The following is a 17377-nucleotide window of genomic DNA, read 5'->3' as shown; positions in this document are numbered from 1 at the left end:
ACTTTACTTCTGTTACATTGATTGCAAATATAAAAAAGCATTAAATTAAACAAGTAATTCTTGATTGGAGCCAGTTTCAGTTTGAAGTCCCTCCCCCACCGCCGCAGCCATTCATCACTGTTTTCACATCCATTCAGCCTCATGCAAAGAAGGAAGACTCAAATCCCCGCAGGACTCTTCCATAAAAGGAGCATGGAATCTGTCACCAAAGGTGTTTGAAGGTGAGCAATTATTTACTTGCTGCTTTAACACTATCTTTCACCTACTTTTTTGGTGTTCTATTCTGTCCCTTATAATTTACAAGGTGGTGGAGTTTTAGAAATGTTAATAGTTAGATGAGTGCATAACTGGAGCCTGTGGTTCAAGTGATCGCTCATGGATGTGCTGGCAGTTCAACAGCGATGGTTCCGCTGTGCAACCTGAGAAACACCTAATATTGGTGTGTTATTCATCGTTGATCTTGGAATTCAGAAAACGTTTCGTTGTGTTGTTGCTGCTGCGAAGAATAAAGCCAATTCAATCTAATTCAATCTGAACTCAGTTGTATTGTGGAACATGAGAAGCTCCAGCAGTGATAAGCAAAGCATTGAGCATGGTGACAAAAAAGACTTTTGTGAAGCACTGAAGCGTGACGAATTGAAATGCCATTTGTTAATAAAGGGGCACCCATGTGAATTTTCCTACACTTCTGTAGCTGTTTGTCTCAATTGGAGTCTCATCAGCTCCTCCTAGCCTCACGTATAGTGTCAAAACCTCTCCAGCAATCAAACAGTACTGTGTTTTGTTTTCACCTGGGGCATAAAGGTGGGGCTGTTTGACATCTGGTAAATTCCTATAATGATAGTCTGGTCATAGCGTTGTATGCTTTCCTGTACCTTCAGGGAGGACATATGTCTAAGAGGTAAAATTCCAACCTTTTTCCATTTTTATTATTATTATTATTATTACTTTGCAGCTTAAAACCAGCGCATCTAAACTTTTTGTGTTCAGGGACCTTTTATCTGACACAAAGCAACAAACTACCTTTCTGAAGCCAAGTGAAAGCAGTTCATGAGAGTCAAGGTCATACTCTAAAATTGAATGATGCAGTGATGTCATCCTAATATGTTGCTCCACATAGTCATCACACAGCTCGTCCATGTCGCGATTTCTTTTTTTTTTTTAATTATTATTCTTTCAGTGATAAAGGTCAAAAAGGTTTAGGAAAATTAAAATAGGATTCAGTAGCATCATCTCGGATGGGACCTACACATGGAGGCATTATTAATGGTGGCGAAAAGGAGAGTGATGGCAGGGTGGAACAGGATGAGACGACTGACTAGTGTCGTCTGTGACCAAAGACTGGCGGACAAATTTACAGGCAGAGGAGAAGGTGGAAGAAGGATGTGGTGAAGGATGACATGGAGAGGATATGTGCCACTAGGGAGGATGGTAAATCCGTCTTGCTGTGGAAACTCTTAGTGGGAACTGCAGAAATATCAAATAAGAACAACTGACCAGGTCCCTTGATCTCAATTTAATTTGACCTACTCAAACCCCTCAGTCGTCCTCTTTGCCTTTTTGCATTTACCGCCATGTATTGTGTCCTTGAATTGGTTGTGGTATATATATATACATACATATACATATATATATGTATATATATATGTACATATATAGTGTATATATATATATGTATATACACTATACCTCCTTTGTGGAATACATTTAAACTGTATTCTAATTAGTAATTTCCCATGAATTTAATTATCACAGCCTTACTTTTTTATCTTTATACTGACCATTATTGTTTACTACAATGTCATTCAGTAACTGCGCTTTGAAAACACACTTTAACTGATTATTGTTGCAGGGTTCTATCACTTTTCTTTTCCATCACTACCGTTGACTTTCACATAACTTGTAAGGCAAACAAATAAGCGATCTGGCAAAATGCCCAGCCAAACAAGTCAAACAAGAAAATAAATACCTTCTTACACATTGATCGGTTTATTGCTCAATAAGTGGCATAACAAAAGTCAGTTGCCACCAACTGTAAAAGCAAATCTTTTGTTTTTTTATTCCTCTTCATGACAGATCCTACTATGCGAGTTGATGTGTGCCAAAAGTGTTTGTTCTCTCCTGAGCTGTTGACATCCTTCTCCGGGTCTGTGCGCATGGACGTGCCTGTCACCGTGTCACTTCCCTCTCATGTGGCTGCTCTGTGCTGTACATTCAAAGCAGCTTGGTTGGGGCCATTGTGAGAGCCTCTATTGGTAAACCCCCTCCGCAGCCACACAGGCTCTTTTGAGCAGGGAAACGCTTCAATACCAACTGGCACTCCTTCACTCTGGCTCCACTTGTTTGCTTCTGCGGTGTGCTTCACAAAATTTAGGTTTAGGGCATCGAATGACTGTTGTGATCTCCTTGCCGTCAGAGAGAATCTTCTGTCCCGAGGCAGGATCAGGTGTTCAGCACAGCGCCGTACAGGATCCACTCGCCCTATAAATTGGAGGGGAAGGAGACAAGATGTTGAAAGACAATAGCTGGTTCAGAGTTTTCAGCAGAGGTTTGTACAGCTGCCGGTGGAAACACAGAAGTGAGGAGGACTTAAGGAGAACAAGGAAGAAAAAGGTAAACCGCCTAACAAAAAAATGTCATTTATCTTGACCATCAAATGTGATAAGACTCGTTGTTGCTGATTCACTCTGTTATTGAACCTATGAATGTTATTCCAGCTGCCAATTCTTAATCAGAGATTAACATTCCTACCCGGCTTTGCATTCCAAATCTTGAAAGCTCACCAAGAAAGAAATGCTGGCCACTTGCTGTATGAGCACAATAGACATTTTTAGACTGTGAGTCTGTTGTGGTTTAATAAGTAAAAACATTCTATTTGAATTATTGAGAAGTCAAGTTTCGCAACAGAAGCTGTTGGAATCAAGTAGAAACAAGGAATCAAGTGATAATAGCAGTACTGCAAAAAAACACCAACAATGATCCTGACTGGAAAGAATTGTTTTGTTATCCAAACTTCTTCACACTTCTCAGAAAAGGCCCTTTCAACTGGCTTTTTTAAGCGCAGGCGCAATCAATTACATGTTGCCTGGCAACGGCTGTTGCGTCCGCATCGACGCCTGATGATGATGTCATGCTGTGTTGTTTAAAGTTTTTTTTAATTGTTAAATGACTCTTGAAGTTGACCCTTAACACCAGGTTCTACTACACATGATACATATATGTCTACAAAACAGTATGCTTGTGAACTAATGCGGCCGTGAACATATGTCCTGACGACCTGATGACATCACGCAATGCGTGGTTTACCGTCGTCCGTAGTCGGGCACTCAGTGCTCCTGGACTGAACTGGACGGATTGGTCGAAGTAGAACGGTAGGCATTGGTCGAGTTATCCCGTCACCGTGGAGATCCAACATTAGCTTTTATTCCTTCGTTTCTATTTACTGTTGTTGGTTGGTTGTTGGTCTAAACTTAAACTAGACCCCCAACAGACATCTATGACTCATTGGAAGCATAATTTAATGCCTAAAAATAAAAATAACTTGCAAGTTCAAACTTGGCTCAAATTATTTAAGTCCAATATTTGGACACCAGTTCTTTTTTTTTTTGCTCAGTGTTTATCATTTCATTAATTAAATTAAGTCATCTAGAATAGGTTTTAAAAGAGTTGATATAAGGTCTTGATTTAGACAACAGTAAAATGATCTATGACTGTTTTAATCCAACATTATCCCATGCATTATAGGATTTAACGTTGTCATTTCATTTACTACATAATAATTAATGGATTAAGTTTAATCGTCTATCTATGTTAAAATGTAGACCGATTATAAACGGGTGAAGTTCGAAGGGATGTTGACGATGAGAAGCCGTAAAAATGTACCGTGCTGTTCTTGATTTATTTACATTCATGTACTGCATGACGGCAGTGTGACGTCTGGTTCATCCCTATTTATAGGGCCAACCGACCAGTCTGTCATACTGTAGAGTTGCCACACGGAAGTCAGACTTGGTTTGCTATGATCAGATTGACAGAGAGTTACATACATGATTAAACGTTGTGGTTGCTGCATACATGCTTAAGCAATGATGCCCCCTCACAACATGTTTTGAATCCACTCCTCTATCATTTTTTATTTGTCATTTTGTGCGAGGGCATGTCAGGTGATTTATAGTAAGCGGCGTGCTTTTCATCTGATGTTGAAGGCGCTTAAACAGACAAACATTGTTTCATAAACTTTCCAGTCGAACTAGAATGTCATTGCATGACGGTACTGCCCTCAAAGCTGTGCCTTTGTTTCCTTTATCAGAAAAGCATTCACCATCATGCTGCTTTCCTTCCAGAATGCCTGCTGCTGGTTCTCAGCGGTTGCCACGGTTACGCTCCTGTCACTCAGCTGGATGTACATCTGCCTTGTAACCTTCAATGACAGAGAGGACGTGAACTGGTGCGGACTAAATAACACAAACACACACACACATGTTCTAGCCCCAAACAGCCTAGAATTCTCTCTTTTATATCTACTGTGGTGACCTTTGCTCCGTTGCCTCAATTGTTCCAGGCAGGGCTTTGCTGAGCTGAAGAGATGGGTGAACTGGTTCATGGTGCTGGTCATCACTTCTGCAGTGCTAACCTGCTATTGTGTCCTACTGCTGGTGAGAATGTCTGCGTTGTTACGCTTGAGCTCCTCACTGTAGCATTCCATTAAATGCGTGTCTCATCATGAGCTACGACAAGACAACAATAAATGGAGCACTCAGTCATTGTTCAGAGATAAGGGCAATGGCTCCACTAAAATCTTGCCTTTAATCTGCCTACTTGTTCGTAAATGTCAAACAAAGCCTGCATAAATGTAATAATTTACAGCAATTATTAAGTTAATCTGGTGAGAACCTGGAATGCTTCCATTCAGCGGTTATTGATGTAAACAATTCCCAGGAAGTAGTAAGACCCACCCTCCTCTGTAATGCATTGACTGTTGCAGCTTTTTGCTATGATCCAAGTGGCTTTGAGGGAGCCGCTCAACTTGCACTGGCTGCACAAGGTGTGTCGCATTTTTTATTATTTTTTTATCAAAAGCTCAACGATGAAATCAGTGACTAACTCGCGGCATGTTTCCTTAGGTCCTTCTTTTCTTCGGCTGCCTGTTCATCTCCTTCGGGGTCGCAGGAATCAGTCTGAAGTGGAGAAAAGAATGGGCCACCGTTCTTCTGTCTCTTCAGGTGAGCGACCTGGCGTAGATTCTCTCCCCTCATGTGACAATTCCCCTTTGATGTATGTTGCAGGCGACCGCTCCTTTTTTGCAGCTCGGAGCTGTCGGAGCTTTGACACTTCTCAGCTCGTTCGTCTTCCAGGTCTTCCACAGTGCCAAGGATTACTGTAGGTCTCTGCTCATACATGAATTCACGATCAATCGTGTGCTGTCCATAAAGTTTCTTCACCGTTTAAAGAATGCTTTATGAAGGTTGTAGGTCATTTGTTCTGTTGCACCTAGTGTCAAAGGTTTCACTTTGCACATCTAAAAAATGATAAAGAAAGGTGACACAGAACCTGGTTGTTGTTACTACATTAATACAAGTGGGTTCCGGTTGTTAAAATTGTTAGATGGTAGACTTTATCGACACCCTGTATAGTAACGCATTTCCTCTTCCCACCAGCCTCCAAGCGCATGATAGCCGCAGCGTTTATTTTGACATCGACGGCCATCTTCCTCTGTCCACTGTTCATCCACTCACCTTGTCTGATTGAGCAAGTCCCTGAAAAGCCAAAGCTGATTGGCCACAGAGGTGCACCAATGGTACGTGTTTAGATAATAGTGGAAGTGTCCATGATGAGCGAACTCTTTGGTGCATAAAGTTCAGTTCAGTTCAAGTCCCATTCCTAGTATTAATGGTGTCATTGTTTACCTGCTGTCTGTGTCCAGTTGGCCCCAGAAAACACCATGATGTCCTTCAACAAGAGCATCTCCTGCAGCGTGTGGGCCTTTGAGACGGATGTGCAGCTCAGGTGTGGGACAGGTTTCTTCCTGGACGTGATCGCTGGGATACGCTACAATAACTGTGTTTTTATGCTTCAGTAAAGACAGAATCCCCTTCCTGATGCATGACCACAACACCTCTGGGTTCCTGAGGACCACCAATATCAAGGAGAAGTTTCCTGATCTGGTCTCCCAGCCCAGCAGCAACCTCACCTGGCAGCAACTGCAGAGTCTCAATGCCGGTGAATGGTTCCTGCAGGTGCTACTTTTGGTGTTCGAAAATCAATAATGTGAAGTGAATTTCTGTCTTTTTGAACTTCAAAATCTTCACTACAGACGGATCCTTTTGGTACAGTGTCCAAGCTTTCCGAGCAGGACAGGGAATTGGCGCGGAGTCAAACTATCCCCTCGTTCCTTCAGCTACTGAAGCTTGCCAAAGAGCACAACATCTCAGTTATCTTTGACCTGTACAGTCCAGACCAGGAGAACGACACTGTGGAAACAGTCGACACCATCTCACTCTCTGGAATTGATCCAAAGAAAGTAAGTCCTGTCACGAAATCCTGGGACCCATTGTTCAGTTCACTTAAGACTTGTTTTGGCCTCTCAGATCCTCTGGCTTCCTCCCGCTGCGAGAGACTATGTAAATGTGACTCAGCCAGGCTTCATTCACATCTATAACAATGAGACACAGATGTTCAAAAGGGGAGGGAACCACCTTAATATGAAATACAGCCAGTTGAGCACATCAGAGATCAGGTGATAACACGTTTATCTATCTATCTATCTATCTATCTATCTATCTATCTATCTATCTATCTATCTATCTATCTATCTATCTATCTATCTATCTATCATCCATCTATCTATCATCCATCTATCTATCTATCTATCTATCTATCTATCTATCTATCTATCTATCTATCTATCTATCTATCTATCATCCATCTATCTATCTATCTATCTATCTATCTATCTATCTATCTATCTATCTATCTATCTATCCATCTATCTATCATCCATCTATCTATCATCTATCTATCTATCTATCATCCATCTATCTATCTATCTATCTATCTATCTATCTATCATCCATCTTTCTATCTATCTATCTATCTATCTATCTATCTATCTATCTATCTATCTATCTATCTATCATCCATCTATCTATCTATCTATCTATCTATCTATCTATCTATCTATCTATCTATCTATCTATCATCCATCTATCTATCTATCTATCTATCTATCTATCTATCTATCTATCTATCTATCATCCATCTATCTATCTATCTATCTATCTATCTATCTATCTATCTATCTATCTATCTATCTATCTATCTATCTATCTATCTATCTATCCAACTATCGACACTGGATGCGTCAGCCATTCTAGTAATAGCAACCTGTGTGCGCCCTCTAGCGATTATCGTTTGCACTTGTGACTCACAGGGATCTTCGCAGTAAAAACATCACGATAAACCTGTGGGTGGTGAACGAGCGCTGGCTCTTCTCCCTGCTGTGGTGCGCAGGAGTCAGTTCTGTCACCACCAACTCCTGTCAGGACCTGCACGTTATGGAGCGCCCGGACTGGTGGATGGTAAGTCGTGAATTGCGTTTATTTACGTCGCATTCAATAGCTGTGAGCTCATGAGTTGTTTCGTTTTACCCCAGGCTCTGAAGAGGTATCGAGTTATCTGGATTACGGCTGATGTTGTGTCTGTGTTGATCATGGCTGTGATCTTTATGTGTCACAGGTAAGTAGCGGTTTGTTTAAGCTCTCGAGTAAGTTCTGTTTTAAATGGCAATGAACTGAATCTCAGTGTCTTCCCAAGGTCAAGACCCCGAATCTGCTGCAGGAAAGGTAAAGTCCGATTGTTCTCATTCAAACTCATAGATAATGGAAGCTGTTGAATTTCCATAACCGATTCCAAAACATGCTGTTGTTTATTAAAATTATTTTGTACAATAATCAGGGCAAATCAAATGCAGTAGTTCCTTAACAATTAGTTATTGCACACATTTAAAAGATCATAATCTCAAAAGGTGAACAAAAGGAATTACGGCATTATAAAAATTAGAAATAAATCAATCAATAATCTGTTAGTGGGTTCTAATCTAATTGAAATAAAAATAATAACTGGTGGCTGTCATCTTTAATTTCGCATAAAATGTGAAAATAAATAATAATAATACTCATAAGGATAAAATAAAATGTCAAAAAAAAAAAGGTTCTCTCTCCACATTGTGTTGTGTTTAAGTGTAAGTTTCTGGCAGACTGCCAGCCTATTTTAAGGTTATTGTCAGATCATTTACTACAACAATATCTAAAATAAATAATACTCTCGAACCTCTGAAGAATGTTGATTTTCACATGTATAAAAACGCTGACACACTTGAAATCAATGGTGAGCAAAGACACTTTTTTTTTCATAAAATAAACTAAGATATAGTTTATAAGTTTAGTTTATTTAGTTTATTTAAATGTCCAGGAAGAGTCAATGGAATCTACATTGAAATTAAATCAATTAATTCAGACTTTGCTATTCTGTTCATTCCTTCAACTCAAAATACTGTGGCTTCCTCTTGTTACATGTACAAGTATCTGCAATCAGCTTCAATTATCCAAGACTAGGTTTGGACCTGACTACACCGTTTTGATTTTTAAAAAAATCCTTTGTCTTTGTGCAGGAGAGGAGAAGCAGAGAAACAATGCAACCTCCTGGGATGAAAAAGAACTTGCTCCCTTTATACCCACTGTCTGAGACCGGACGTTGCGTGAGAAGGAGCGACATGTTTCAACCTCATAGCAATTCTGGACTCTGAAGCTACGTAAAACACATCACTGTAGGTCTGCTCTCGAGTTCTTCTCGCACTTTATTGGCATTGTGTCACCACTTAGTTTTCTGTGACATGTTAAGCGCCTCACAATAAAACGGCTTTTGGTGTATATCTATTCCTGTCACCACTCCAGTTCTTTTGGCTTTGGCCATAAATGGCCGCTCAATGCTGTTCTTGTAAATAAAAATAAACATTGAGATATCAAATTGTCTGTGTGTGAAACAATGAACCAAAATATTAAAAAAAAAGACAATAATTATAACCTTGCATTTAATATTATATTCACAGAAAAATAAATTATTATTATTAGTAGTATTTGGTTGTATTACTTTTATTTATTTATTTTCTTTTTACTTTATTTACCAATCACATCTTTATGATATTTTATTGCTCATATTATCTTTTTATAACCTCCTTGTTTTATATTCCTTTTTTTTTTCTTTTTTGTGTTTCATCGTAGTCAGGGCAAAATAAGAAATATTCATGACATTCCATTTCAAATTATTATTGTATGACGTCCCTTCACAACAGTCTATGTATATAATTGAACAGATTTATAATATATTGTATTTATTTATCTTTATCATCAGATTCGCACGTCAAAAACATCCCCATGCATGTTTCGCTTTATTATTATAAGACATGAACCACTGTTCTTTACTGAAGGTTGAATGAACTATTTAATGAAACTTGTTTTACCTGTTTGCTGTGTACAAGCAACAAAACTAATGTACCATCTAGTATTGACGTATATTACCACGGTGGTCCACAATTCACAAAAAGGATCCTCAACGGCTCATTTATCTTATATGCAGTACAACACTTCCAACCTCATATGATGCTGCGTAATAACCGAAGCAGAAACATTATTTTCTAGTTTTATAGTAAGTAAGTCATGTGACTCAAGTTTTGACGTTAACAATACAAGTTTTCCTCTTTGCAGTTACCACCAGCCTCCGCTTGATGGCAGGCGATTCAACAAATCCGAATCGATATTAATTTTTTTTTCGCAGAAGAAAAAAACACAGAAAAGCAAGAACAGCTTTACGACGGTTCACCCGCGTCCATGAATTAATTTGGTTTATATTATTTTTATTCAATTGACTCCGGGGTGTAAAGTGGGCGTGTGTGTCGTGAGGGAGCAGGAGAGAGAGAGAGAGAGAGAGAGAGAGCGAGGGAGGGAGGGAGAGGGAGGAGGAACATTCGGTCTGCGCCCGTTTTTCCCAAACTTCTGGAAAGTTGACATGAAGTAAACATCTCAATCTGCCCGTGTGTTGACTGCAGTCTGACAAACTGAGACCCGGTCTGTTTCGACTATTGAAGAGGAAGAAAAGAGTTTCGCAGATCTGCGGCTACTTTTGCTGTCACTCCTCGACTTTTCATGTCGGACACATCATGGTGCATAAATACGGTGAGTACCGTTAACGTGACGTCGGCATCTCGCTCACGTGTCACAAATTAGGCCAAAGAATGTCATTTTAAATCAACATTTTATTCTGCGAACTTTTCTATCATGCTTTTTTTCACGTCCTCACAGTTACAAAGCAATGACAGGTGTGTTTTGTGTGTCTGCAAACTGACTTTTGTTTTGTTTTGTGTTAGTTTGTTTTTGTCATATAATTGTAGATTGGCATCCAAGTTTGGACTACAATAAAGTTGGACTCGATGGAAATAATAATGTCATCATCTTGTATACTTTTAATATTATTTATCATAAAAAAATATAATCCAACCCGGCGTTGGCATCAATCTAATCCACTTCATGTTGGAGGATCAGAAGACCGTCCTGAGGAAGAGTGAAGCAGATTATCTCGACAGTTCATCCAGAAAGTTTATACATTGTATGACTGCTTGTATGTCGGATGTTTTTTGACAATTAATGCAAATGCTGATGCTAAAATTGTTTTCCAAGATTGAATGAGGAGTGTGGTGCCCTTCTGTTTGGACTGTTTCCTGTAACAGGAATAAATATGCATTTTGTTCAACTCACAGCATAGATTTTGTATGAACTTTCGGCGCCTGCTTTTAATTTAACTTTAATTTATTTTCTCCCACAGAAAGTCACCATCTTCCTCTTTAACCTGACTTCCGTAGCTGTACTAGTCATACCTATCCTCTTCATGTCTTCCTTCATCACCCATGAACCTCAGTGGTTGTATTTATATAAAAGGTTTAAGCAGCTTGCTGTGGTGTTTGTGTGTTTCCAACCAGCTGTCAATCTAATGGCTTAGGTTGGATCACCTATTCATCATGTCCCAACTTAGCGTCCAGGTCCTCGACAATAATGGTCCAGTTCTTTCAGAACAAAAGTACATAAATAATACATATCTAGGAGTTTTTTGTTTTTGGTATTGGCGCCAGTGTGTGGGATGTTTGTGCAAATGTTTTTGATGCCCTGCAGTGTTTCCATAGTACAAGAACATGCATCTCATTGGCCCCTAATGATGAGTCATGAGTGCGATAACTTGACTGAGTGACATACTGTCGACTGATCCAGGTCTGCTCATGCACAAGCAGCAGTGATTGGCTCAAGAAATCGTTTCCTGTCGATCGCTCTTGCGACCGAAAGATGCCACTCTGGCGTGATGTATTGACAATTCCCTCGATTTGAATGTTCCTGCAACAGAGTGTGGGTTCGCCTCTGTGTGTTACCTATCTCCTGTTTTGTCACCACCCACCGGGTTCAACTCCTGTCTGTACATATTGTGATGCAGAAGAAATCTCACACATTTTACTGAGTGAGTAATGTACTGGAAAGATGGGTGCCTTATTTAATCACTGCAAGAATGAAGAGAAAGATGTTTAACTGAAGTGTTAAAGACACTTTTTCCAAAGTTAATACTCTCGACACTCCCTTATGTTGCATGTAACATTACTTTTTGAATGTTTTTTCAATGCAATATTCAACTTTGATGTCACTATTTCAAAATGCTGTTGCTTGCAAACTGTTAGAGATGAAGGTATGCTGTAAAAGAGAAGAATCTTCAGTGTGACCCAAATTCACTCATCTAATTTGTATGATATCACATCAATTGGTGGCAGCCATAGTGAAATACAGATGTCTATCTGATCCACTGGTGATGCTCTTCCTCATCTGTCAAGCAGCAGTGATGATGGCTGCATATCATCACTATTCGCAGTGTATTGTCTCCCACATTTTCGATTCTTTTTTTTTTCATTCCCGCTACCTGCATCTCTTCGAGCATTGCAGCGGTATGCAGAGTCCAACACTGCACACTATCCAATATCACTTATCCAATTCAGGTGCGAATGTTTGTTAAATGACTACATCACTGACAATGCTAAATTGAAACGCTTGCCTTTTAACAAAAGGGTTGTTTCCAAGAACAGAGGTTGGCAGATAATTGTAACAAATAAAAGGGCTCACCAAAGCCACATCTCTCTTATAGTCAGTCTATAACTAAGGCAAACAAATCCCCAAAAAGCAACTACAAAGCACCTATCGTTGACGGCTGGCTCCCACTACTGAAATAGGTGTCGGCATGTTTGGTGAATGTGGAGGTTGCACATGCTTCCATTGATGGCCATGGTAGCACCGGGCTACAGCTGCAACATAAAAACTGCACAGAGGTTCCAGTCTGGTTAAAGGAAGACACATTCTTTGGACTGGTAAGACATGCAGTATAACATTCATCTGGGGCAGACTGTGGTTGAACTCAGGGTTTGAACCCTGATTCTGCGCCAAGTTTTGTGCAGATTTTTGTCGGCAGAATTGGAGGGTATTTCTGACTCCTAGTGACCAGGCCACAGCTGGACATCATAACCTTTAACTCCTCAAATTAAGGTTCTTTTAGTGAGCTTCCCATGGTGAGTGTCTTTTTGTGGGTGGTCGAATGACCCACGACCCAAAAGCATTGTCCCCTACACGACCTTTCCTCATCCTGGGAACGTGGTAAAAGTACTTCCATGCCGCTTGCTGCACTGGTCTTCTTCTCTCTCTCTACTATGGCTGTGTGGATCAAAGTCACTGCTGATCCAGTTTGTATACAGTCAGAACTGTTCATAAGGGCTGTCAATAGAGTTTAGAGTGTGTTGTGTTGATTTGATGATTAGAGATGACCATTGTTGTGACTCAGTCATTCATTTATCTTCATGGCTACAGACACAGAGCGAGCGGTGGGACTGCTCCGACAGTACCAGGCCAACTTGACCAGTCCGGACGAGCAGGCTCTGAAGTCCAGTGTGGGCAAAGTTTCAGCTATTCTGGGCAGCACCCTGTTCCAAGCTCTTCTTGGTAAGGAAAAAAAAAACCCTGTCCTTTTTAGGAGAAAAGTAAGTCGTCCATGTCCTGCTCACAGAACATCTGTGTTTCAGTAACCCCCTCTTCTGCAGTGCATTCTTTTATGCTATATTTGTGTCACTGACCAGAGTCAAACACAGGATATTGCCAAGCTCAGGTTATATGTTGCGCTGTGTGAAAGGTAAACTGAGTATCAATCCTCCCAATTCCACTTCATGAAAGAGGGCTTTCAGGTTGCCACACAAAGGTTTGCTGTTTTTGCTCCTGTGTAGCATACTCACAGTGTAATAACCACACACACACACGCTCACGCACTGAACATAAACCGCCTCTTCTTATAGCAGCAACACGAACCCCTGACAATATGTCCTTTTATAGCCATGTAGACCAGTTAGTTTTTTGCTGTTGTACCCTCACTGACATAAATGAAAGTGCTTTCATCATCTGCCCTGTATTGCATCCATAATGCAGACACTGTGACGCCAATGTGAGAATTTTCATTGGTAAGAAATGTCTATTGTTTTGGACAAAAAATCTTGCATCATGAATCCGATGATTCCAAGGTCATCTTTCAACGTTGGCCACTGGTGGGCTATGTTGACCATCTGCTGGTCTCTGTAGGAGACTGGCTGTGATGGTTTTGCTGCATGAATGGATTCCTTCCTGGTCACAGAGTTACTTGAAGTATACGGATACAAGGTTGTTTTAATATCTTAATAACTAATTGTTTAATTCTGATGATCAATTACAGTATCATATCCTATGAAAACATCTGGGAGCCAACAACAGTGTACAGTTACTGTGCTCAGCAGACGATGACCCTTAAGAGGGATGACAAAGGTCTGACCATTTGTCAAGACTCAGGGGGAAGTGCCTTATTCCATCCTAGTGTGGGAACATTGACCGGCGTGTGGTCACCTGCAGATGTGCGAGTTATAGTGAGGCAGTGTGCGATCAAGATGATCTGTGGATTCTTGGTGGCAAGCCAGCGAGGTCTGCTGGGGTGAGTGACCTTCATCTGAGTTAGAAAGTCACTCATGTAAAGCAGAGGAGTCAACAGCAGGTAAATATCTTGCAGCCTTAAGAGAAATTAAATGACTAAATTAGCTTAGAAGAGAAGAGTTTTGACTCTGAAGCTGTATTTAATGATGTGTCCTTTGTAGTGGGTAAAACTGGTTTCCGATTATGTCTCTAGTTGCCATTTATGTTTGGAGAAAGATGTCACAACTATTACTGCAGATTGTTGCAAGAGGAAGTCAGTGCTGAAAGAGTTTGCCTCAACAACGGCAGAAAATAGTTTTCAGACACCCTTACAATTTGACACAGTCTCAAATATTATGATGAAATATTTGTGGAAAAATCTTTTTTTGTGTGTGTTTCCAAAGATGTGGCTGTATTATGTGTGAGATTTTTTTTCTTCATTGTTTACAAGAAAAACGATCAAAACCATAGTCTTGCAATTTCATTTCAGTTGACAACGTTGTTGCTTTCAAAGTCCACCGAAAATAAAGAATAAACCATCACATATAGTTACATAATACTCGTAGGTCTGCCACTAGCACACAGAAGAATGCATGGCTTGTCTGAAAACTTTTTTCCACAACTGTAAATACACAGAGCTGTTAATAACTAGGTGCAAGAAGAGCTTCTGGCAGCCAACTTTTGGAGCTAAATTGTCTCACTGATGAGAGCCTGCTTTATCAGAGAAGAAAACATAGCACGAGGTGGATTAAAAGAGCTATTTTCACCCTAGTTCTGCAACCCAGTATGACCTTTGACCCAGCAAGAAGTTCTTGACTTCTGTTCTTGTTTGAGTTGTGTTTCAAAATAAAAGTTTTTCTCAGATATTAAAGCCCTATCATTGACATTGATGACGGCTTGATAGCTTCATACAAACAGTGGCATCCAAAGATGCAAAAGATGCAAAGATTAGCTATCTTGGAGTTATGTTGAAACACACTGACACTGAGTCGTGGGGGGAAAGTCTCTCCAGGAGCAGTATTAATAAGGATGTTGTGCAGTGGAAGGGGAACGTAGGATAGGACGAGGGATTTAAATATGTTTGGGCACGTTCTGGTTGGACCTGCCTGTAGGGAAGGAAGACTTGCCATTGGCTTTCCATATTAATGTTGACACCACATGCATAACACTTTGTTTTATATCTAAGTGACTCAGACTGGCAGAGGATTAAGTTTCCACATCAGGATTCCAAACATTCCTCACAAAGAATGTTTAATCAGGGGCAGTTCGGGGGGCAGACAGGAGAATAAACAGCTTTTGGCTGCAACTTCCAGCATCTGTGCAAATTGTCTGTGCCGGGTGTGAAGGTGGTGGGCGAGCACCCCCCTCGCCTGTGGTCAAGTTCCTGATGAGGTGTTGCCCTTCATTCAACATCTACGTTGCGTCATGCTGTGATTTGTGTTGAGGAACGAAGTGGACTGTGAAAACATGAGCCATCCGAGCCAAGTTTATGATCATAGTTTTAAAATGAAATACAAATTTGCTGCTTCCAAAGATGTAAATGGAGCGTTACATTTTTTTATTATTACCGTAATTTCCGGACTATAGAGCGCACTGGAATATTAGCCACACCCACTAACTTTAAGAAGGAAATTAGATCTTTTTCATACATGAGCCGCACCAGTCTATAAGCCGCAGGGGCAGTGGTGCTGTCTGCGCTGTGTGATTTCAGTGGTTTGATGTGGGGAGGCTGTGTAGCCTGTAAAAATCCAAATATTAGATTCGTCATTGTATAAGCCAGGGGGTTGAGACCGCGAGAATAAAGTCATGTCATATAGTCTGGGCATTACAGTACATATGAAATTACTGGTTAAACAAGAGCGAAAATGTAAGGCCGAATCACTATCATTAGCTCCAACTCGAGTTTATGTATACATACATACATACATACATACAAAGACCGCTAGTTAGTCAAGATAATAGTCATCACAGTGAGACCTATGTTTGTAAAAAATGCTCTCTGATCGCGAGTTTTCATCCAACTGCGGCAGAAATCTTTGACTGTATTGACTGATTTAATTATCTTGTTCAAAAACTCTTCTCATGATCCAATTCCAGTGAGCTGGAATGTTCCCTAACCCCATTGGAGTGTTGCAACGTGTGATGTAGTGTGGGAAGGTACAGCCCGCGTGATTGGACGTCCTCATGGTTGCACTGTCACGAACAAAGGTTGCCTTAAACTGTGCATGCACTCTTTTGTTCCTGCACACACAGAGTTGCAGCGGGGGGGGGCTTGGCGCGGGGTGATGTGGCGCTTACACCCAAACAGACACAAGTTAAATTACAGAGGAGCGTAAATGCCTGCTGAATATTTTATTTGCGGCTGTGTTGGGACCTGTGTTTGTGGGGAGGGGTCCTTAAATTGTGACCTACTTTTCTGTGTTTCTGTGTTTTTTTTTTTCTAGTGAGCTGTTTGGTTGCTCACCATCCTGCCGGGAACCAGGGGGCACTTTTTTATTTTTTGGATGAATCACTCACGCAGGCGATGGAGCAGTGACTCTTATCTAATCGACTAGGGACGAGAGAGAAACACATAGCTCCTTTATGGACGTGAAAGACTGTCACCCTTTATCTAGAATGTTTTTGGTGTCATTAGTAGTTTCCTAAATAAAATAAACAAGGAAAATTGTCGACCAGGCCGTGCCCTCATCTGACTATAGAGAGATTTTTATAGTTGAAGCTTGTCTGGTAGAAGCACCGATATGACGCATCTTTTACTTGAGTCCTATAGCTCCAGTGAGCCCCCAAAAACCAACCAGTACCAGAAAAGTGACCTTTATTGGCTTGAAGGCATGAATGTCCTTCACTGTTTTGTAACTTATAAAGTTTACAATTTATTTCCGTGGTTAATAATCAGGACAATATCTAACACAACTCAATTTAGCATTTGTGAAGTGGTTTTGGAGCATCGTTTTTCAGCTCAGTTTTTGTTTGATACATACATGGTATGCTAGCTGACGTGTTGGTACGTATGCAGAGTGTGTGTGTGTTTTAACAGCGTGGTGTGTGTGTGTGTGTTTGTCTAAGTGACTCTGTGGTCAGCTGGGCACCAAACTCCTCTGCCCACACATGACTGTACTCCTCCACATTCAGACACAGCGATGATTCACATTCTAACACTTTTGTTCTCATGGTGTCTTGCTGGGACATACTGACTCTTCTTGCTGTCTCACACACGTCACTGTCCTCCACTCTCTTCTTTTACTAAAGAAAATCCTGATGATCAAAGTTTCATCCATCTGCTCATTCCAAATGCTACTTCTTCATCAACTGTGGTA

At 40.6% G+C, this 17377-nt stretch overlaps 2 protein-coding genes across 3 annotated transcripts in view; both read left to right on the top strand.

Annotated features, from left to right (window-relative positions):
- Window positions 1-128: 128 nt before the first annotated feature.
- Window positions 129-9010, top strand: gdpd2 (glycerophosphodiester phosphodiesterase domain containing 2). Its single transcript, XM_053879427.1, has 16 exons — window positions 129-221; window positions 2417-2613; window positions 4344-4447; window positions 4562-4655; window positions 4985-5044; window positions 5124-5222; window positions 5286-5379; window positions 5658-5797; window positions 5924-6006; window positions 6077-6236; window positions 6314-6520; window positions 6588-6736; window positions 7430-7577; window positions 7652-7734; window positions 7813-7841; window positions 8669-9010. Exons 2-16 carry the CDS (start codon window positions 2509-2511, stop codon window positions 8740-8742), a joined length of 1629 nt encoding a protein of 542 aa, XP_053735402.1. The 5' UTR covers window positions 129-221; window positions 2417-2508; the 3' UTR covers window positions 8743-9010.
- Window positions 9011-10013: 1003 nt separating this feature from the next.
- Window positions 10014-17377, top strand: part of dlg3 (discs, large homolog 3 (Drosophila)) — an 85372-nt gene continuing 78008 nt past the window's right edge. The window contains exons 1-2 of one of the 2 annotated variants that reach the window (XM_053878863.1): window positions 10014-10229; window positions 12942-13073. In XM_053878863.1, the coding sequence (XP_053734838.1) occupies window positions 10214-10229; window positions 12942-13073 (148 nt within the window). In that variant the 5' untranslated portion in view covers window positions 10014-10213. Of the gene's footprint in view, window positions 10230-12308; window positions 12449-12941; window positions 13074-17377 lie in introns of those variants that run through there. The other variant, XM_053878869.1, reaches the window with a different exon arrangement.

This window comes from Synchiropus splendidus, chromosome 11 (assembly GCF_027744825.2).
Source record: "Synchiropus splendidus isolate RoL2022-P1 chromosome 11, RoL_Sspl_1.0, whole genome shotgun sequence".
Lineage (NCBI taxonomy): Eukaryota > Metazoa > Chordata > Actinopteri > Syngnathiformes > Callionymidae > Synchiropus > Synchiropus splendidus.
The sequence above is the reverse complement of the archived record's forward strand: the minus strand, read 5'-3'. Positions and strand labels throughout refer to the sequence as shown.